Raw genomic sequence first — 20,980 nt, 5'->3', positions numbered from 1 at the left:
GCGATGAGATATCATATACATATATCATAATGGCTAAAGTAAAAATATCAAGTGCTGGCAAGGATGTGGGTCACTCATGCATTGCTGGTGGGAATGTGAAATGGTATAGCTACTCTGTTGGCAGGTTCTTCTAAAATTAAATGTCCAATTACCACACAATCCAGCAATTGCATTCTTGGGCATTTATCCCCCCAAAATGAAAATTTACTTTCTTATAAAAATCTGTAGATGAACATTCATAGAATTTTTCATTGTAATAGCCAAAATTGGAATCAGCTTAGGTGATTTTCAACAGGTGAATAAACTGTAGTTCATACATACCATGGAGTACTTACTATTCAGCAAGTAAAAGCAACAAGCTATTGATACATGCAACAACTTGGAATTACGCTGAGTGAAAAATGCCAATCCCATAAAGTTATAAACTATATAATTCCATTTATATAAATTTTTTAAAAGCACATCTTTATTTTTTTAAAGTTTCTGTGGGGTTTGTTTTGGTTATTTGGTTTTTTTTGGTTTTTTTCAGAGAGAGGAAGGGAAAGGGAGATAGATAAAAACATCAATGATGCCAAACCGGTTTGGCTCAGTGGATAGAGCGTCGGCCTGCGGACTGAAGGGTCCCAGGTTCAGTTCTGGTCAAGGGCATGTGTCTTGGTTGCGGGCACATCCCCACTGGGGGGAGTGCAGGAGGCAGCTGATCGATCTCTCTCATCAATGTTTCTGACTCTCTATCCCTCTCCCTTCTTCACTGTAAAAAACCAATAAAATATATTTTAAAAAAAAACATCAATGATGAGAGGGAATCATTGATCAGCTGCCTCCTGCATGCCCCCTACTGGGGATCCAGCCCACAACCTGGGCATGTGCCCTAACCAGGAATCAAACCGTGACCTCCTGGTTCATGGGTCAACCACTGAGCCACACCAGCCGGGCCATTTATATAAATTTTTGAGATGACATAGTTTTAAAAGTTGTAGACCAGTGATGGCAAACCTATGACACGCGTGTCAGAGGTGACATGCAAACTCATTTTTTTGGTTGATTTTTTCTTTGTTAAATGGCATTTAAATATATAAAATAAATATCAAAAATATAAGTCTTTGTTTTACTATGGTTGCAAATATCAAAAAATTTCCATATGTGACACGGCACCAGAGTTAAGTTAGGGTTTTTCAAAATGCTGACACGCCGAGCTCAAAAGGTTTGCCATCACTGTTGTAGACAGATTGCCAGAGGTTAGGGATGAGCACAGGAAAGAGGCAGGTGTGACTATAAGGGGTAACATAAGGGATCCTGTGGTGTTGGAACTGTTCAGCATCTTTACTAGTGGTGGATACAAACCTACACAGGTGACTAAATTGTGTAGAATTTAATACACACAACTTGAGTAGAAGTAAAACAGAGGAAATCTGAATAAATCAGTGGATTATATCAATGTCAGTATTCTGGTTATGATTATACCATAGCTTTGCATAATATTGCCATTGGGGCAAACTGGGCAAAGTGTGTAAGGGATCTCTTTGTATTATTTCTTACCTATAATACATATCAACCTATAATTATCTCAGTAAATATATTTTTTTAAATATATTTTATTGATTTTTTTACAGAGAGGAAGGGAGAGAGATAGAGAGTTAGAAACATCGATGATGAGAGAAACATCGATCAGCTGCCTCCTGCACATCTCCTACTGGGGATGTGCCCGCAACCCAGGTACATGCCCTTGACCGGAATCGAACCTGGGACCCTTCAGTCCGCAGGCCGACGCTCTATCCACTGAGCCAAACCGGTTTCGGCACAGTAAATATTTTAATTTAAAAAGGAAAGACCAGCAGCTATATCCTAAGTTGGGTCCTAGTCAAACTGTCCTTACTGGCCTAAGAAGACTGGTGGGAAAGGAGAGTAGCCAAGAAGTTGTGTTCCACTTCCCACTTCCCACCCCAACCCAGGTATTGCTCTCCCTGCGCATCTTGCTACTAATGAAGCCCAGCGTGCTGTCCCGAGTCAGTCATCAGGTAGCCTTTGGGCTCCATGAACTCCTTAAGACCAACGCAGCCAACATTCACTCAGGTGATGACTGGGCCACCCTCTTCACGCTGCTGGAGTGCATTGGCTCAGGCGTGAAGCCACCAGCTGCCCTGCAGGCCACCACCAGGGCCGATGCACCTGATGCTGGTAAGCCCTTTCCCAGAGAGACCCACACTGGCAGATAAACCATTATGGCCCCAGAGGTTGATACAGGAAAACAAAACAGGTTATTATATTCAGCAGATTAAATACTCATGGCTTCTGCCATCTGCTCCCAGAATTTCCTATACCAGCTGGCCTCTCCTCAAGTTAAACAGCATGAAGGCAAGTAGGCAGCAGAGAAGGCTCTGAAGCCAGGCTTACTGCTGTCCTGAGGACTGGTTTATCAAGAACTGTGAGAAACTGCCACCTCCCTCCCCTGACAGCTGCTCCTAGATGCCATCAGGAACCCAAATTAGCCTGCTGCCCTATTTGGTCAAGAGAGAAGCTGTCCAGACCATCCTTTAGCCCTGTGGTGACAGGCTGAAACTAAACCAGACCAAGAAAGAGAAGCCAGGCTTCGGCGTCTTTCTTCAGAGAGCTGAAATGATTCCCTCAACCCAGTGTCCCCCATCCTCACTTTGACTCTGCCTTTCTCCCTGCCGGCTCAGGGGCCCAGTCAGACAGTGAACTCCCATCCTACCATCAAAATGATACGAGTCTGGACCGAGGATACACTTCTGACTCAGAGGTCTACGCTGACCATGGCAGGCCTGGCAAGATCCACCGATCAGCCACAGATGCTGACGTGGTCAACAGCGGTTGGTTAGTGGTAAGTGTTGGACAGCAGATGAGACTTCCCTCCTTGGCCTGTGGGAAAGATTCCTAGTCCTCTGAGAGGGCATCCAGGGGAAGATCTGGTTCAAGCCTGGGTTCCCAGCTCCTCTGTGTACTTTACAGGTGGGGAAGGATGACATCGATAACTCGAAGCCAGGGCTTGGGACTGGGTCCAGCCGACCAGGCCCTTCACCCCTGGTCAATCAGTACAGTCTAACAGTGGGGCTGGACCTCGGACCTCATGACACTAAGTCTCTGCTTAAGTGTGTGGAATCACTGTCTTTCATCGTGCGTGACGCTGCCCACATCACACCTGACAACTTTGAGCTCTGTGTCAAGACTCTCCGCATCTTTGTCGAAGCCAGTCTTAATGGTGGTGGGTCAACTGACAAAGGGGCAGTTGGGGAGTAGCCATGTGAATATACGGGGGACAGGGATATGTGCCCATGGATGTGGAAATGTGACCTGGATCTGACTCTGCTCAGGGTGCAAGTCCCAAGAGAAACGTAGCAAGAGTCACAAATATGACAGCAAAGGGAACCGCTTCAAGAAGAAATCCAAGGAGGGCTCAGTGCTTCGACGGCCTCGAACCTCTAGCCAACATGCCACTCGGGGAGGGCATAGTGATGACGATGAGGATGAAGGCGTGCCTGTCAGCTACCATACGGTGTCTTTACAGGTCAGTCAGGACGTAAGTATGGCACCCTTTACTTCCTCTTCTCTCCCTGCACCTGACTTTGGGAGTGTGGATGGGGCCAGGGACAGGCAGGACTGAAAGGAAGGGCCGAGGTCCTCAGCCACCACCTCTACAGTGTTCCCACCTGTAAGTCCTTGTTTGCTTAATATTTAAACTAAGGTTTATTTTTTGAATAGGTAATACATGCACGTGGTACAAAGTTCAAATGGTACAAAAGGGTAAACAGATAAAAGTAAGCCCCATTCCATTTCTGTCCCTAGCAATAAGTTTTCACTAGAGGCAACTACTGCCACCAGTTTCTTGTCTATCCTTCCAGAGTTATTCTGTCTATTCAAGGCATATAAAATTTATTTTATGAGCAGAATTTATATCACTAACTAAATGGAAACTAATTGCCTTAGAAAAATGATTAAAACAAATTATTAAATCTAGCCAGATACTATTACCCATCAAAGCCTCCAAACCTGATGTATGCTTTCTGTTTTTAAAATAACATAATAAGCCGAAACCGGTTTGGCTCAGTGGATAGAGCGTCGGCCTGCGGACTGAGAGGTCCCAGGTTCGATTCCGGTCAAGGGCATGTACCTGGGTTGCGGGCATATCCCCAGTAGGAGATGTGCAGGAGGCAGCTGATCGATGATTCTCTCTCATCAATGTTTCTAACTCTCTATCTCTCTCCCTTCCTCTCTGTAAAAAATCAATAAAATATATTAAAAAAATAAAAAAAATAAAATAACATAATAAGGTTTTATGTATTACCAGGTGTGAAAGAGAATTGAAAAGAAAGTGTAGATATCACTGTGTAATTCAGTGTTATTAAATACTTAGTCCACGCCCCTCCTCAAGTCTTTTTTACTAGGACTAATACTCAACTTTGGGAAACACTGGCCAGGACAGGACAACTAGCTCATAAAGTCGAGAAGGGAGCAGTGAGAGGGTTGAAGTATGGTGTGACTGGTACTAGGGGATCCCTTGAGGACTCAGTCAGGGACAGTAGTGGGTGGGGGATTTGACCAGACCTAACCCCACTCATGTCCTGCCCCTCCTGTGATCCCAGTTGCTAGACCTGATGCACACCCTGCACATTCGGGCAGCCTCTATCTACAGCTCATGGGCAGAGGAGCAGCGCCACCTGGAGACAAGTGGCCAGAAGATCGAAGCGGATTCGCGCACCCTCTGGGCCCACTGCTGGTGCCCCTTACTGCAGGGTAAACTTGGGGGGAGCAGGCTGGGCAGGGGCAGAGGTGGACTTGGAGCTTGGGAAGTTCCAGGATCAGGATGCCTGAAGGATCCTGAGCCTGTTCTCGCTCTCAGGCATTGCCTGCCTATGCTGTGATGCCCGGCGCCAGGTGCGGATGCAGGCACTGACTTATCTGCAACGAGCACTACTGGTACATGATCTGCAAAAGCTAGATGCCCTGGAATGGGAGTCCTGCTTTAACAAGGTAGGACTTCCCTCTCATCTTTTTTTTGTTTAATGTTTTTATTGGTTTTTAGAGAGAAGGGGAGAGGGATAGAAAGATAGAAACATCGATCAGCTGCCTCCTACACACACTCCTCCTGGGGATCAAGCCCACACCCTGGGCATGTGCCCTAACTGGGAATCAAACTGGCAACCTCTTGGTTCCTGGATTGATGCTCAGCCGCTGAGCCACACCAGCCAGGCAGACTTCCCTCTAGTCTTAAGGTAAAGTTCAAATCCTTAAGATAAGGAGAACAAGGCAGCCTGAAGAGCCCAATGTCAATCCTCAGTCTGCATCAGACCTTCCCCTTCTGCTCAATACTCATCCACCCCAGCCCCTGGCTTCCTTGGGACAAGGCTGCCCACTGACCTTGCTAGGAGATGTTGGCTGTTTACCTACCAGGTGCTGTTTCCTCTACTGACCAAGCTCTTGGAGAACATCAGCCCTGCAGATGTGGGTGGGATGGAAGAGACCCGGATGAGGGCTTCCACACTGCTCTCTAAGGTATTGCTCCCACTCTCACCCACCCACTCTCCTGCCTCTTCACAAGGAGGGAAGCCAAGGCTTCTGGTAGGATCTAGAGATGCAATGTAGGTGCTCAGGACCCAAGCTATGGAGACTCAGTGGGACTTAGGGACCTGGGACATTTCTGGAATTCAGAGGCATTTCTAACCTAAGATTCCCAAGCAAGATAGGACAGGCTTGCCTCCCAGCCTTGGAGAAGGGTATAGAAGGCCCCTACCCTACTCTCCGCTGAAAGGGGCTGGCGGGCCATAGGTCTTCCTGCAGCACCTGTCTCCACTGCTGTCACTCTCTACCTTTGCGGCCCTCTGGCTGACCATCTTGGACTTCATGGACAAGTACATGCATGCAGGCTCCAGTGACTTACTGGTATGTTCTACCTCAGCCTGACTCCTGCTGCCTGCTTCCTCTCCCACCTGCCGGGAAGACTTACTGTTTCCCCCCTTGGTGGCTACCTCCTTACCATATTCTCCCATGCCCCCTTTTCTATTCTCATGGTCCCACTGCCACCTGTAGTCAGAGGCCATCCCTGAGTCTCTGAAGAACATGCTTCTGGTGATGGACACAGCGGAGATTTTCCACAGTGCAGATGCCCGAGGAGGCAGCCCCTCAGCCCTCTGGGAGATTACCTGGGAGCGCATCGACTGTTTTCTGCCCCACCTACGAGATGAGCTCTTCAAGCAGACTGTCATCCAGGGTAGGGGGCTCAGCCCAACTTCATCAGAAAGTCTGGAGCTCAGTAGTTGTCTGTGCTGTAGGTGGGTGGGAAGACTGGTGGGTAGTCAGGGCATGAAATTCTAAGAGCTGCCATCTGGATTCTTTGTCCACCTCAGACCCCATGCCTATGGAGCCTCATGCCCAAAAACCTCTACCTTCAGCCCACCTGACACCTACTGCTGGGGACACCAGAACACCTGGCCATCCACTTCTCCCAGAGATGCCCTCTGAATTGGGAGCCTGTGGTGAGTCCCTCTAGGCCAGCCTGCTGGGTGTTGAGCAGGCAAGAGGAGGCCTAAGAGCAGGCCCAGGGTAGCTTGAGATTGCTGCTGAGCATGGGCTGTGAGCCAGGGGTAGGGGAGACCCTGAGAATCCTGTTTGCCTGCTCTCCTATCAGAAATGGCAGGATCAAATAAGCTATAATAGAGCTAGCTGCTTGAGATTTTCAGGCTTGGGAAGAGAAAGCTGGGTCTGGGACTTGGAGAATATGCAAAGGTTGCCCTTCAGGGATTCTAATAAAGACCAGACCAAAATTAACCTAACTAGAAGTATAGCAAAGGAGGTAGAGGACAGAGATAAGGTAGCTGGGCATTGGAATGAGTTTCAGGGGGAGACTCCCAACTATTTAGCCTGGGAGGGATCATTTTGCTCACAGGAATGGGGAGGAGCAAAGATGGGTATGAGGGAGTTTGACTGCAGCCACCTTTGACTTTGACTCTCACTATAGACTTTGAGAAGTCCGAGGGCCCCCGACCTGGCAACAGCAGCTCCCCTGGATCACCAGTGGCATCTAGCCCCAGCAGGCTGAGCCCTACCCCAGATGGGCCTCTGCCCCTGGCTCAGCCCCCACTGATCCTGCAGCCCTTGGCCTCCCCACTGCAGGTGGGTGTGCCACCCATGACTCTGCCCATCATCCTCAACCCTGCTCTCATTGAAGCCACCTCACCAGTGCCCCTCCTGGCCACACCTCGCCCCACAGACCCCATGCCCACCTCTGAGGTTAACTAAAATAGGCCCCTCAGAGATCAGGACCTGTCCCTGGTCCCCCTTCCAGCTGTCCCAGGGGCCACACTCTTCAGGCCCAACTCGAGCTGCTATCGCTGCTACTTGTATGGGGACCTAAAAAACAGAATTTTTCTAGCCCTTCCTGGGACCCACAATCAGGCTGCAGGACCTTCCTCCTCTGCTCTCCATTCGTGGGGGTCCAACCTGGGAGCACACTCAGGTATCACCTGCAGCCTGGTAGCTCTGGGGAGGCATCACTGTGCCAGCCCTGCAGTGCCTGTCCTTGTGTCCCTCCTGCCCATGGTTAGGCATTGAGAGCCAAGCTAACCACTCTGCACTTTGTTTCCCTCTCCCATCCCCACTCCCATCAGGCCTGGGCCACCTCCTTCAGTTCTTCCTCTTTTATTAATTTGTTGGTGAGTTTGGAGAGCTGATTGGCATTGAGGGTGGGCAGATGGGGCTGGACAGGGGGACTGCCCACAGGAACATGTACATATGGAAAAACGACAACAGTGGACTTTTTATGATGTAATAAATGTCTTAGTACCATTAATGCCTTTCCCTCTGGTTTCCTTCTTGAACTTGTGGGCACCATGTTCTTAGAATACCCAGGGCTTAGACCAGGGGTGGGCAAACTTTTTGACTCGAGGGCCACAATGGGTTCTTAAACTGGACCGGAGGGCCAGAACAAAAGCATGGATGGAGTGTTTGTGTGAACTAATATAAATTCAAAGTAAACATCATTACATAAAAGGGTACGGTCTTTTTTTTTCCAGTTTTATTCATTTCAAACAGGCCAGATCCGGCCCGCGGGCCGTAGTTTGCCCACGGCTGGCTTAGTCCTTGCATGAACAGAAGTGACACTGAACCTACCAACAGTCTGGTCCATGTGGCCACAGGCCAAAAGCCAGCCAGAGGGCAGGACTGAGGTCAGGATTCCTTTTCCGCTGCCCGATGACCACCATCAGCACAGCAGTGCACCTTTGCCAGCGGGGATGCGCCAGGGGTTTGGGCAGTTGTCCTCTTCCCTAACTGCTCCAAGGAAGACACCTGAGATAACATAGACTGAGGTCAAAGGGAAACCAGAGCTGAGCTGTAGTTATTCAGAAGTTTTCCTTCTAATGTGCCTCATGGTCCAGGAGCAAAAGGAGCCTATGGGCATATGAGGGGTCCACCTTGCCCATAGCTGTGATCATGTGTATGTGGGCACAGGGACATTCATTTTGCTCCAAAATTGAGGAGGGACCATTTCTTCCACCCCACAGCCTCCATCCATCCCAATCACTGAAGCATGATTGGAGAACCCCTCCTCCTTCCCTTTGCATCAGGGTAAGACAGGTGGGAGTGTGAATGAGGCAGGCTGTGTAGCCCCTGCAAAGCTTAGGTACTATGGGCAGGATGCAGAATACCATGTATTAAGCTTTCCCAAGTGAAGCATCTACATCATCATGGTTTCCTCCTCCATAATGGTCCCTCCCCCTCTAGGAGTGGTACCCTATTGAACTACCAGCTGACCCCCTCAGAAAGAGTTAGGGACACTCACCCTCTTCATTTGGGCCCAGCTGGCTATGTGATCATTTAGCATCTGGGGCTTCCCTTTGCTCAGCACCACCACGTAGATGTTCCTGGGAGTCTGAACCTCTGTAAGTGCCTCCCTCGGGTATAGAAGGGGGTGCCTTGGAAATGGGATTAGCCTGATGTGGAAAAATACTAACATGAGACCTGAATCTCCTATACTAGTTTCTACCTCTTCCCTTCCTTCTTCCCCAAGTAGTCCAGACTATCCTTGGTTTCCCACGCTGCCCATGGGAAAATTAGGAGTATGGCTGCACTTTTCTGTATGAGTGCAGAAAAACCAGGATCTACAGTCAGGTAGACACTAAGGCTCTTGGCCTGGTAACAGTTATGATGTCTCTGTTCTACCATCTGAGCCCTACCCAAAGCTCTGCCTTTAGAAGCTTGCTTGAGTTTTGGGGGAGAGTCAAAAGTTATACATGAATTTTTGACTATGGGGGTGTCAGTACCCCTAACTGTACAGAATTAATACCAATGGGCGCGCACACACACACACCAAAAAATCCTAGAAACAACAGAAAATGTGGCTATCCCAGCACTTGGGTATTTACCTTTGCTTTAGGCTCACTGCTTTGGGAGATGAATGGCCTTGAGAAGCAGAACCCCTCAGCCCTGGGCCTCAGTTGCAGAGAAGGAACTTTAGTTCAAGTGAACACCCCCTCCTTGAAATATTCTTCACTCAAGCTTCTGAGACACTATTTTCTTGGTTCTCCCCTACCTCATTGGCCATGCCTTTTTAATTTCCTTTGTTGACTCCTCATCTCCAGCCTCTGAACATTACTAGTAGAATGCCCCAGAGCTTCTCAAGTCCTTTCTCTATACTCAGTCACTGGATAATGTTGTTCACTTTCAAGACTTTAAATACCATCCATTACACTATGTCCAACTACCCCTTTCATTTCCACTTGCATGCCTCACTGGCTTTCAAACATAACAAACTTAAAAGGAAAAACTCTTGATTACCCCCAGTACCCACAAATCTGCTCCTCCCCCAGTCTGCCCCATCACTAAAGGACAGCTCCATTCTTCCAGGTTCTTATGCCAAACTGACCCCTTTTCTCATATTCTACATCCAATTCCTCAGCCACCACTGGTCACCCTCCTGTTTTCTAGTTCCATGATCTCTATTCTCTCCACGTTGAAACCAAATGGATCTTTTTAAAACCCATTTTCACTCCATTGCTTAAAACCTGGCTTTCCATCTCATTCAGAATAAATAAAAAGTTCTTTATCCCACCTACCTAATTTTCTTACTATGCTTCAGATATGCCAAACACATTCATATCAGACCTGTACACTGCTAATCCCTGCACCTGGAATGTTCTTCCCCCAGATATCCATATAACTCAGTCCACTTTTTTCAAGTCACTTTTCAAATGTTATTAGAGAAGCCTTCCCCGCCTGCCACATATAAAACTTTTATCACTCTTTGCCCCCTTACCTACTTTTTCTCCATAGCACTTATCACCCACCAACTGACATTTCTCCATTTGATTTTTATCTTCAAACAAGGACATTGTTTTCTAAAGTATGTCCTCACTATTTATTGGTGAATGAATAGAATGAGTTTATGGTGCCTCTGCTTTGGGCCAGGTCCTAGGGCTGCAGACAAAAACAGAGATAGCCCGGCCAGCATGGTTCAGTGGTTGAGTATTGACCTGTGAACCAGGAGATGACGATTCGATTCCCAGTTAAGGCACATGCCTGGGTTGTGGGCTCTATCTCCAGTGTGGGGCATGTAGGAGGCAGCCGATCAATTATTCTCTCTCATCATTGATGGGGGTTTTTTGTTTTTGATTTTTGTTTGTTTACAGTTTTTTAAATATATTTTATTTTTTATCTTTTTTAAAAAATATATATTTTATTGATATTTTACAGAGAGGAAGGGAGAGGGATAGAGAGTCAGAAACATCGATGAGAGAGAAACATTGATCAGCTGCCTCCTGCACACTCCCTACTGGGTATGTGCCCGCAAGCAAGGTACATGCCCCTGGCCGGCATCGAACCCGGGACCCTTGAGTCCGCATGCCGATGCTCTATCCACTGAGCCAAACCAGATAGGGCCATCATTGATGTTTTTATCTATCTCTTCCTCTCTGAAATCAATGGAAATATATATTTTTAAAGTCACTTTAGAAACAAAAACAGAAATAACCATTAGGTTGGAAATTAATGGAACAAACAATGAAGAAGTTTCTTTTTTTTTTTTTTAATATATTTTATTGATTTTTTACAGAGAGGAAGGGGGAGAGATAGAGAGTCAGAAACATCAATGAGAGAGAAACATCGACCAGCCGCCTCCCGCACATCTCCCACTGGAGATGTGCCCGCAACCCAGGTACATGCCCCCGACCGGAACCGAACCCGGGACCCCCCAGTCCGCAGGCCGATGCTCCATCCACTGAGCCAAACCGGCTCCGGCATGAAGAAGTTTCTTAAGCCCAGCTAGATGAGGCTATAGCAACTGACAATAAACCTTGAGTCAGTTAAAATTTCCAGGCCAACATTGTGAATTGTTGGAGTTGACTAATGGGAACATGGGGGTTCATTATACTATTTTCTGCACCCTATGTATTGTATGAATTTGTGGGGAAAGAGCTTTATCCTACAGTTAACAGACTGGCTTTGAATTCTTGCTCTGTCCTTTCTAGCTGTGTTACTTCGCCTCTCTGAGACTTAATTTCTTCATCAGTAAAGTAAGGTAATATTTATCTCCTAAGGATGTTGGAAGGACGAACAAGAACTTATAGTAAAGTACCTTAATATAGTACCTGGCACATTCCACTTGTGGGCAAGGTGAAGAGGAAGAGGAAGTAACAGGAAATAGCCCAAATCAAGAGCCATAATAGTCTTCCTTTATGCAGAACTAATGCATACCTGTAATTCCATTATTAAGAAGGTTAGGGGAGCCCTGGCTGGCTTGGCTCAGTGGATAGAGCGTCTGCCTGCGGACTGAAGGGTGGCGGGTTTGATTCCGGTCAAGGGCATATGCCTGGGTTGTGGGCTTGATTCCCAGTGGGGGTGTGCGGGAGGCAGCTGATCTCTCTGTCATCCTTGATGTTTCTGTCTCTCCCTCTCCCTTCCTCTCTGAAATCTATTTTTTAAAAAAAGGTTAGGGGAAAGTTGCAGAAAAGATCTGAAAAAACAGCCTGTATTCTCTGAGCCCACGGTAGGATGACTCCAGGAATGGAGGTACTCATGGCATTCCTAAAGAGAGTCTCTACCAAGCAGAGGTGTCCAGCCTTGGAGTTGCACTTTGTGAACTCCTGCACTGACCTTGTTGCCACTAGAAGTGTACAAGCGGACGTTGGGGACTATATAAAAGGCAATTTCCTGCATCGGAGGAAGTTTGAACTATTAAGATTGTGGATACCTTTTTAATTCTAATACCCAAGTCTCTGGGACGGATAAGCAAAGCGTTTCCAGGCGCGGCGCTCCTGAGTTCAGTCATGTCTGAAAGTCTGGCCCGCTGTGAACCTGCCATTTATAGAACACGTTTTAGGTCCGGAGAGTCTCTTCCAGGGGAGGAGTTAGAATCGGAGAGGATGGTTACGGATCTCCTTGCAATTCCAGAGAGGCCGCCAGATGGCGCCCTAGAACCGACTGCAAGATCAACTTCCTTCCCCTAACTCTTCCCGGCAGCGGGGCCCCTCTCTGGGCGGGGGACCAGAGGGTTGGGGCCCGTCAGCTTCCCCCTGGGGTTCCCCAGCCAAGCGTTAGGCACAGCAAAAGCCGAGTACAGCGCTGCCAGCTGTTTGAGGCAGGCCTGCGTGAGTGAGGAGACCGGAGTCGGGACCCTTGGCCGGGGGATGGCGCTAGTTCCCCGAATCCTGCCTCTGGCTGATATCCCCTACCCCGCCACCACGCCCGCCACACACACACCCACCTCCCCCCGCCTCCCGCCAGCCCCACCCCCACCCCCTGCCGCGGCTAGAGACAGCGCCTAGCTGACCACCATCCCCACTCCCCTCTCCCCGCGCGGCGCGAGTATTTCCCCGGTAAGGGGCACGCTAGAGTCGCTCCTGATTGGCTGTAGGCATCGGAGTTAAACTTTTAGCCAATGAAAAAGGGCATAGGGCGTGACGCACGGAAACGTCACGGGAATTCCCCCCTCCCGGGGGCGGAAAAGGGGCTTTCCCCGCTGGAGCCCTGGGACTGGAGAGGTGTCGCGACAGGTCCGAGGTGGGTCGGGCCGGGAGAGGAGCGGGAACCGAAGCCGCCGCCGCGGTGAGTGGCCGGGTTCAGATCCCTGGGGGGCCGAGACACGGGAAGGGCGGGAGGAGGGCCCGTGACTGATGGAGATCCAGGACTGGAAAGCGGCATTTGCACACACACGCAGAGCACGCACACGAACCAGACACCCGGATACACACATCGGCATCCTTGTACAAAGACACGCGGACCCGTACCTATGCCGGCGAGTGCACAGCATCGTCCGTGTGCGCAGCTTCGCACACACGTACACATGCAAACATACTCACCCGTTCTCAGGTGCCTGGACCCATACCCTTCACGCACAAACTCAAAGATATGTCCACCGGTGCCCTTACATACCAAGACAAGCTCAGACATGTATCCACCCTGAGAAGTTTAAGGTCGCTCACCTGTTGCACGCACGCCAGCACATGGGCTGAAATAACACTTGTATACCTGTGATGGAGACACACACCTCACACAGGGCCATGGGACTGGAGCGGGGGCATGAGCACCCATAACAAGTGCGGCGTGGGAATTAACCGCTGCCGAGATGTTTCGGGGAGAGGGCCCATCCCAAAGAGGAGACAGCTTTCCTCCCTCCCCCCACACCCCAAGAGACCGGTTCCTGGGGCAGAACCCCGGAGCCCCCCACTGGGAAGAGCCCCCGCCTACAGGCCTTCGGGGAGGAGGCCTTCCTACAGCAGGAATGTCCCCCCAAAAGCCCCCGGGTGAATCAGCCGTGGCCTCCCTTTGGGTAGAAAATCCCAAGGTTGCTCCAGCGTGGGGGAGGCGAAGGGGGCGGGAGGCGGGCCTCCTCCCCCGTCTAGGAGCCTCTCCAGGTCTTGAAAGACCCAGTAGTCCCCGGCACCTGCCCTGGAGAGAGGAGGGGAGCCTAGCCCCACGGGGGCTTCCCTGGGTCTGGTTGCCCCTCTCCCTGCAGAGGCTGCAGGCATCCAAAGGCCGGTGCCGATCGGGCACCCCTCCCGCATCGGGGGCGTGGTCAGTGCGTCATTTCCAGTCCCGCCCCCTCCGGCCCCGCCTCCCCCTGGTATTTTCGGGACTTTCCTAAGCTGTTCTAACTTTCCTGCCCCTTACCCGGCCTAGCCCAGCCCAGCTCCCGATTCGCCCTCCACCGGATCTCCCCCGCCACACCCGGACGGGTGGCTGGAGGAGATCCGACCCTCCCCCTAATCTGGGACCCCCTCTCCCCGCACTCGGGTCCCGATCTGTCTCTCACTCCCCCCGCCACTCCTCCTAACCTAAGGCGGGCGCCTGAAACTCTGGGAAACAGAATCCGGCCGGAGCCACCAGACAGAACCGGGCCTAGCCCAGAGACATGGAGAGCTGCTACGACCCAGTGAGTCACTCCGCCCGGCCCCAAAGCCGGCCGGCTGCCCCAGTTTGTCTATCGGTCGGCCTGTGTTCCTTCTGCTCCCTTACACCTGTAATGCCTCAGATTATTTCAGCCTGCCTGTTAGCCTGTCTGCAAACTGCTTCCAATGGGAGCTCTTTTATGGACATGAGAAGGAGAGGGAGTGATTACTGAGGGTTTAGAGAGCTGGGAGGTGGAGGGCCCTGGGGGTGGCTCAGGATCAGCTGCCACCCCAGTCTGTCTTCAAACCAGGGTCTGGATGGCATCATTGAATATGATGATTTCAAGTTCAACCCTTCCATTATGGAGCCCAAGGAGCCTGCCCCAGAGACAGGTAAGTCTTTTAACCTCCCCTTGTCTTAGCAGTAGTTCTCAACCTTCTGGCCCTTTAAATACAGTTCCTCATGTTGTGACCCAACCATAACATTATTTTCGTTGCTACTTCATAACTGTAATGTTTCTACTGTTATGAATCGTAATGTAAATATCTGATATGCAGGATGGTCTTAGGCGACCCCGGTGAAAGGGTTGTTCGACCACCAAAGGGGTCGCGACCCACAGGTTGAGAACCTCTGTCTTAGAGGGAGGGAAGGGGAGGGAGGAGCGCCTTCTGCCTTGGGGATGAGCTCAGAGATCCTGGATCAGCAAGGCCCCTCTGTCCCCAGCTGATGGCCCCTACCTGGTGATCGTGGAACAGCCTAAGCAGGTAAGTGAATGGAAGGGATGGTAGGGGATGGCTTCAGCTTTGGGGGCAAATGGGGTAGTTGTAGCTGGGTGGTCTTGGGGAGGGTCACTGACCACAAAAGCCACTTAGGGTTGGGATGGTTGGCTGCTGCTGATCACAGTGGTGTGGTTGTGATTCAGGCAGACACTACCAGTCATTATGGTCACTGCTGGCAGGTAGTATGTCTGGCTCTGGGGGGGGCAGGGGTCCTCCCTGGTCACAATGTCACTCTATCCTGGGACCTTCAGCGAGGCTTCCGATTTCGATATGGCTGTGAAGGCCCCTCCCATGGAGGGCTGCCAGGTGCCTCCAGTGAAAAGGGCCGGAAGACTTATCCCACTGTCAAGGTGAGCAAGGATGGTGCTTGAGGGTGGGCTAGTGGACAGCGTATCCAGGGGTATTGCTGACAGCCCTCAACCCTCACAGATCTGTAACTACGAGGGACCAGCCAAGATCGAGGTGGACCTGGTTACACACAGTGACCCGCCTCGTGCCCATGCCCACAGCCTGGTGGGCAAGCAGTGCTCAGAACTGGGGGTCTGCGCTGTGTCTGTGGGGCCCAAGGACATGACTGCCCAGTAGGTGTCCCCTACCCCTGGCCCCTACTGGCATGCCCCTCATTACCTGCCCGTCCTAGGCCCCAGCCCATCTCTAGGGAGAGACTTAGGTTGGCCCCAGAACCCAAGGTCACAAGTAAAAACCAGAAAAGCTCCCTAGAGGAAGTAAGGCTAGGCTGAGCCCTGGCAGTGGGGTGGGTGGCTCAGGAGGAAAGAACTACCTGCAATACCTCTGACTCTCCTTCCCTGACTCAGATTTAACAACCTGGGTGTCCTGCATGTGACCAAGAAGAACATGATGGAGATTATGATACAAAAACTTCAAAGGCAGAGACTCCGCTCCAGGCCCCAGGGCCTTACGGGTATGGTGGGCGGGAGTCCTGGGAGGTGGTCATGAAAGGAGGAGAGAAAGGGGAGGAGTCCAGAGGTCACATTGTGCCCACTGTGCAGAGGCCGAGCGGCGGGAGCTGGAGCAGGAGGCCAAGGAGCTGAAGAAGGTGATGGATCTGAGCATTGTGCGACTGCGCTTCTCCGCCTTCCTGCGAGCCAGCGATGGCTCCTTCTCACTGCCCCTAAAGCCTGTCATCTCCCAGCCCATCCACGACAGTAGTGAGTATCTTGACTACCTGGGGTGCAAGACCTGGTGTCAGAGAGAGCCATGAGGCATCCTCAAGCTGTGGAGTCAGACAGGCCTGGGTTTGAACTTGGCCCTGCCATGTATGACTAAATGATCTTGAGCAAGTCATTCCCCCTCTGAGTATGGTTTCTGTCTTGGGTAAATGCAGATACTAGTGGTTCCTCTTGGGGTTGTGCAGATAATGATGCAAAGCACTTGGCTCCACAAATGGGGCCATAACTTTTACATCATCTCAAGTAATTGATATCCCACCCCCATAGAGTCTCCTGGGGCCTCAAATCTGAAGATTTCTCGAATGGACAAGACAGCTGGCTCCGTGCGGGGTGGAGATGAGGTTTATCTGCTTTGTGACAAGGTGCAGAAAGGTGAGGCTGGAGCCCATGCTGGGAACTAAGGATGCTGGGTGTCAAGATTGGGGGCAAGGGCAACTTCAGGAAAAATGGCCCTGAAGGTTCCAGTAGGAGCTGTGGCCAAGCTTCAGTCTTCCCTGTAGATGACATTGAGGTCCGGTTCTATGAAGATGATGAGAATGGATGGCAGGCCTTTGGGGACTTCTCTCCCACAGATGTTCATAAACAGGTACCCTAGGGACCCCTGGCCAGGGGTGGGGGCCCATCTAGGCCAAGGCCTCAATGCCACTGTCTGTCTTCCTTTGGCCCAGTATGCCATTGTGTTCCGGACGCCTCCCTATCACAAGATGAAGATTGAGCGACCGGTAACTGTGTTCCTGCAACTGAAACGCAAGCGTGGGGGAGATGTCTCTGACTCCAAACAGTTCACCTATTACCCTCTGGTGGAAGGTGAAGCAGGGCTGGAGATCCCAAGGGGGCTGGAGGGCTGGGACTGGGCTGGAAAGTCCCAAGAACTAGATCAGGGTGCCCGTGAGTCAAGTTAGGAGTGGGGAAGGCCCCAGAAAGAGGTGGTCCTAAGAGGGCTTTGGCGGGAAGGGTCATTACCAACCTTGGGACGAGGCTCTTGAGTGGCCCATGAGTTGGGGTTCTAACACCACATTTCCCTCTGCAGACAAGGAGGAGGTGCAGCGGAAGCGGAGGAAAGCCTTGCCCACCTTCTCCCAGCCTTTTGGGGGTGGCTCCCACATGGGTGGAGGCTCTGGGGGCTCGGCAGGGGGTTATGGAGGAGCCGGAGGAGGTGAGGGGTGCTGGTGGCATGAAGGGCGGTGGAGGGGCGAGGGGTAAAGGGGAGAGAAGTTGTGTGGGAGGTAATCTGGGAGCGTTCAGGCTGGTGCCTCCTCTCCACAGACTGCTTGTATTCACAGGTGGCAGCCTCGGCTTTTTCTCTTCCTCCTTGGCCTACAGTCCCTACCAGTCCGGTGCAGCCCCAATGGGCTGCTACCCGGGAGGCGGGGGCGGGGCGCAGATGGCCGATGCGGCACCTAGCGGGGATGCTCGGGAGGGAGCAGCAGAACGCAGCGCGCCCCCCGAGAACCCCCACCGCAAACCGCAAGCTCAGGAGCTGCTGCAGCGAGGTATAGCCCCCGGAATTCGGGGGGTCGGAGCGCTGGGGGTGGGGGACCTAGCCCGCGCCCACGCCCTCTGTCGCCCTCAGCCCGGGAGTACAACGAGCGCCTGTTCAGCCTGGCGCAGCGCAGCGCCCAAGCCCTGCTGGACTACGGCGTCACCGCCGACGCGCGCGCGCTGCTGGCGGGACAGCGCCACCTGCTGACCGCGCAAGACGAGAACGGAGACACGTAGGTTGGGGCGGGGCGGGGGGCGGGCGCGGTGAGGAGATGGGCTCCAGGGTCGGGGATCGGGATTCGGCGTCCCGTGGAAGGTCGTGGGGTGCTCTGGAGTTGAACAGACCCGCTTGCAAGTCGGGCTCGCTGTGTACTAGTTCTGTTCAAGATACTTAATCTCTCTATACTGTACTTCAGTTTTGTCAACTGTTAAAGGTATTTATCTACCTCAAACGGTGCTCAGGAAGGATTCAGCTCAGGTGCTGCATTGCCCTTAGAGACATCTGGGCTCCACAGGCCCCAGCAAGGCAGGCTGTGGAGGCTGTGGGGTTTTGAGGGTAGAGGATGCTCCAACTGCCTGGGCTTGCTAAACCGAAGTCTCGATCCCCAACCCCCAGGCCGCTGCACCTAGCCATTATCCACGGGCAGACCGGTGTCATCGAGCAGATAGCCCATGTCCTCTATCATGCTCGGCACCTCGGTGTGGTCAACATCACCAACCACCTGCACCAGGTGAGGGGCACCTACTGATGGGAGGCTGAGTTGGAAAGCAAGGGGGTCTAGGCCAGGGGCGGGCCTGGCTCACTCTGCCTGTGTCCCCAGACACCCTTGCACCTGGCGGTGATCACCGGGCAGACCAACGTGGTGAGCTTCCTGCTGCAGGTGGGCGCAGACCCGACACTGCTTGATCGGCACGGAGACTCGGCGGTGCACCTGGCACTGAGGGCAGGTGCCAGTGCCCCTGACCTGCTGGGTGCGCTGCTGCGGAGCGGGGTTCCCGCCGTGCCCCAACTGTTGCACATGCCAGACTTCGAGGGTGAGTCCTTCACCTCCTCTGGACCAGGGGCAAGGGTAGGGGTCAGGGAGGGTAACTGATGAGTGCCTAGAGTGGGCATAAGGTGTAGAGATCAGCTTGTCGGAGCCACAGCTCCAGGCTGAGTGTCCTATGTCCCTAGGGCTGTACCCAGTACACCTGGCAGTCCATGCCCGAAGCCCCGAGTGCCTGGATCTACTGGTGGACAACGGGGCTGAAGTGGAGGCTGCAGAGCGGCAGGGGGGCCGAACAGCTCTTCACCTGGCCACAGAGATGGAGGAGCTGGGGTTGGTCACCCACCTCGTCACCAAGGTAGGAATGAGGGCCATGGAGGGACCAAGGATGGTGAAGATGTAGGGAGAGGGAAAGCCAGTCATTGGTGCTGTAATCAACCACGCCCTTGCACTCCACAGCTCCATGCCAATGTGAATGCACGCACTTTTGCGGGAAACACACCCCTACACCTGGCAGCTGGACTGGGATCCCCAACACTCACCCGCCTCCTTCTAAAGGCTGGTCAGTCTCACCCTCAGGGCATATGAACAGGATTGGGAGGAGAAAAAGGGGTGCCTCCCACGCTCCCCACTTCGCAATCCTGAATGTGGGTTCCCATTGCACCTCCCTCTCCTAGGTGCTGACATCCATGCAGAGAACGAGGAGCCTCTGTGCCCACTGCCTTCACCTCCCACCTCTGGTAGTGACTCAGATTCTGAGGAGCCTGAGAGGGACACCCAAAGCAGCTTCCGTGGCCACACACCTATTGACCTCACTCGCAGCACCAAGGTGAGGCCAGCCTGGGACGAGAAGTACCTGGGAAAAAGGTGTCTGGGCTTAGGGATGGGGTTCAAAGTATCTGGTACCTGGGCTCAACGCCTGGGATGGGAGTAGTGAAGGTCGAGGCTGTCTCTCCAGGTGAAGACCTTGCTGCTAAATGCTGCTCAGGACACCATGGCACTGCCCCTGACCCCGCCCAGCCCCGCAGGTGAGATCTCTTCACTCATTCCTAGCCCTAGCCCCCTGCTCATAGAGGTCCTTCTCCTGTAGATCTCTGAAGGGGTCTGCCTTGTCTATCCGATTGCCATGGGAGAAGAGTGGTATCTGTGCCCATCTCTGGAGGTAACTGACACATTTGTGTGTCTGTCCCCCTCAGGGCCAGAGCTGCCACTCGAGGATACAGTCCTGCAGAACTTGGAGCATCTGCTAGATGGGCCAGGGGCTCAGGGCAGCTGGGCAGAGCTGGCAGAACGGCTGGGGCTGCGCAGTCTGGTGGACACGTATCGAAAGACAGCCTCGCCCAGTGGCAGCCTCCTTCGCAGTTACAAGGTCAGTCAGGCCTGTCCCCTGCTCCATGCCTGCTTCCTTTCCCCAGCCTCAGATCCCAGGTGCTTCCTTGGCCCCAGGGCTCCTGAGCCCACATCCTAACTGTAACTGAGGTTCTCATACCTCTTCCTTCTCTCCAGCTGGCTGGTGGGGACTTAACAGGCCTCCTGCAAGCTCTGTCTGACATGGGCCTAGACGAGGGAGTGAGACTGCTAAGGGGTCCCGAGGCCCAAGACAAATTGCCCAGCACAGGTAAAAGGGTCAGACCTGGAAGATCATCTGGGCCTGGAGGGTGGGAAGCTAAGGCCTTAACTCCCCTCTCCCCTCTTTATGTCTACTTCCCCTGCAGAAGTGAAAGAGGACAGTGCATACGGAAGCCAATCAGTGGAGCAGGAGGCCGAGCAGCTAGGCCCATCCCCTGAGCCACCAGGAGGGCTCTGCCACGGGCACCCGCAGCCTCAGGTGCACTGAACTGCTGTCCATTTGCCTGCCCCCTTCCTGGGCCCCTCTGTACAGCATCCCCACCTATTCTAGTCCTTATTTAACACCCCATGCCCACCCCTCAGTTGGGGTAAATAAAGGATTCTCATGGGAAAGGGAGGGAGCCTGGCCCCGTCCCTAAGTTATAGCCACCCTTGAGTGACATGTCCTACCCTGGCCCAAAGCTGGGCACTGGAGAGAAAAGGAGGTCCAGCCAGCAAGTCCAGAGCAGTTTTAATGGGGGTGGAGGCTGTATAAAGGGCAGGGCCCACTGAAGGAGGGAAAGCAAGGCCATGCTGTCCCCAGCCTGTGCATAGGGGCCTGGGCATGGACACCCTTCCTCCACCTCTGGAAAGAGAG

General features: G+C 52.4%; 2 protein-coding genes across 19 annotated transcripts in view; both read left to right on the top strand.

Annotated features, from left to right (window-relative positions):
• GBF1 (golgi brefeldin A resistant guanine nucleotide exchange factor 1) overlaps positions 1–7,804 on the top strand; it is a 126,072-nt gene extending 118,268 nt beyond the window's left edge. For 10 of the 15 annotated variants that reach the window (XM_036336179.1, XM_036336180.1, XM_036336181.1 and 7 more), the window contains 11 exons: positions 1,953–2,178; positions 2,682–2,842; positions 2,971–3,223; positions 3,333–3,538; positions 4,602–4,752; positions 4,859–4,989; positions 5,410–5,511; positions 5,785–5,898; positions 6,046–6,226; positions 6,363–6,491; positions 6,974–7,804. In XM_036336179.1, coding sequence (XP_036192072.1) covers positions 1,953–2,178; positions 2,682–2,842; positions 2,971–3,223; positions 3,333–3,538; positions 4,602–4,752; positions 4,859–4,989; positions 5,410–5,511; positions 5,785–5,898; positions 6,046–6,226; positions 6,363–6,491; positions 6,974–7,254 — 1,935 coding nt within the window. In that variant the 3' untranslated portion in view covers positions 7,255–7,804. Of the gene's footprint in view, positions 1–1,952; positions 2,179–2,681; positions 2,843–2,970; positions 3,224–3,332; positions 3,539–4,601; positions 4,753–4,858; positions 4,990–5,409; positions 5,512–5,784; positions 5,899–6,045; positions 6,227–6,362; positions 6,492–6,973 lie in introns of those variants that run through there. The other 5 variants (XM_036336187.1, XM_036336186.1, XM_036336176.1 and 2 more) reach the window with 3 other exon arrangements.
• A 5,131-nt stretch (positions 7,805–12,935) lies between these two features.
• On the top strand, positions 12,936–20,768 carry NFKB2 (nuclear factor kappa B subunit 2). Of its 4 annotated transcripts, XM_036336171.1 has the most exons (23): positions 12,936–13,053; positions 14,288–14,380; positions 14,648–14,729; positions 15,061–15,101; positions 15,368–15,466; positions 15,546–15,697; positions 15,932–16,038; positions 16,127–16,285; positions 16,574–16,678; positions 16,807–16,892; positions 16,975–17,113; positions 17,337–17,462; positions 17,590–17,799; positions 17,880–18,021; positions 18,405–18,519; positions 18,610–18,823; positions 18,963–19,132; positions 19,234–19,336; positions 19,452–19,603; positions 19,733–19,802; positions 19,971–20,143; positions 20,281–20,392; positions 20,490–20,768. In XM_036336171.1, exons 2-23 carry the CDS (start codon positions 14,360–14,362, stop codon positions 20,609–20,611), a joined length of 2,700 nt encoding a protein of 899 aa, XP_036192064.1. In that variant the 5' UTR covers positions 12,936–13,053; positions 14,288–14,359; the 3' UTR covers positions 20,612–20,768. The 4 variants fall into 4 exon arrangements, with proteins under 4 accessions (XP_036192064.1, XP_036192065.1, XP_036192063.1 ...); XM_036336170.1 differs by lacking the exon at positions 12,936–13,053 and having other exon boundaries at positions 14,066–14,380; XM_036336172.1 differs by lacking the exons at positions 12,936–13,053; positions 17,337–17,462 and having other exon boundaries at positions 14,065–14,380.
• The last annotated feature ends 212 nt before the right edge of the window (positions 20,769–20,980 follow it).

This window comes from Myotis myotis, unplaced genomic scaffold (assembly GCF_014108235.1).
Source record: "Myotis myotis isolate mMyoMyo1 unplaced genomic scaffold, mMyoMyo1.p scaffold_m19_p_15, whole genome shotgun sequence".
Classification (NCBI taxonomy): Eukaryota; Metazoa; Chordata; class Mammalia; order Chiroptera; family Vespertilionidae; genus Myotis; species Myotis myotis.
Note: the sequence above shows the minus strand (reverse complement) of the source record. Positions and strands in the feature narration are given on the sequence as shown.

What these genes read in the sequence shown, in the direction of transcription:
- NFKB2 (XM_036336171.1), top strand. Translation starts at nt 14,360, where the DNA reads ATGGAGAGCTGCTACGACCCA. An exon ending in CTATTACCCTCTGGTGGAAG is followed by an intron (nt 17,114 to 17,336) that starts GTGAAGCAGGGC and finishes TTCCCTCTGCAG; the next exon opens with ACAAGGAGGAGGTGCAGCGG. An exon ending in CCGCCTCCTTCTAAAGGCTG is followed by an intron (nt 19,337 to 19,451) that starts GTCAGTCTCACC and finishes TCCCTCTCCTAG; the next exon opens with GTGCTGACATCCATGCAGAG.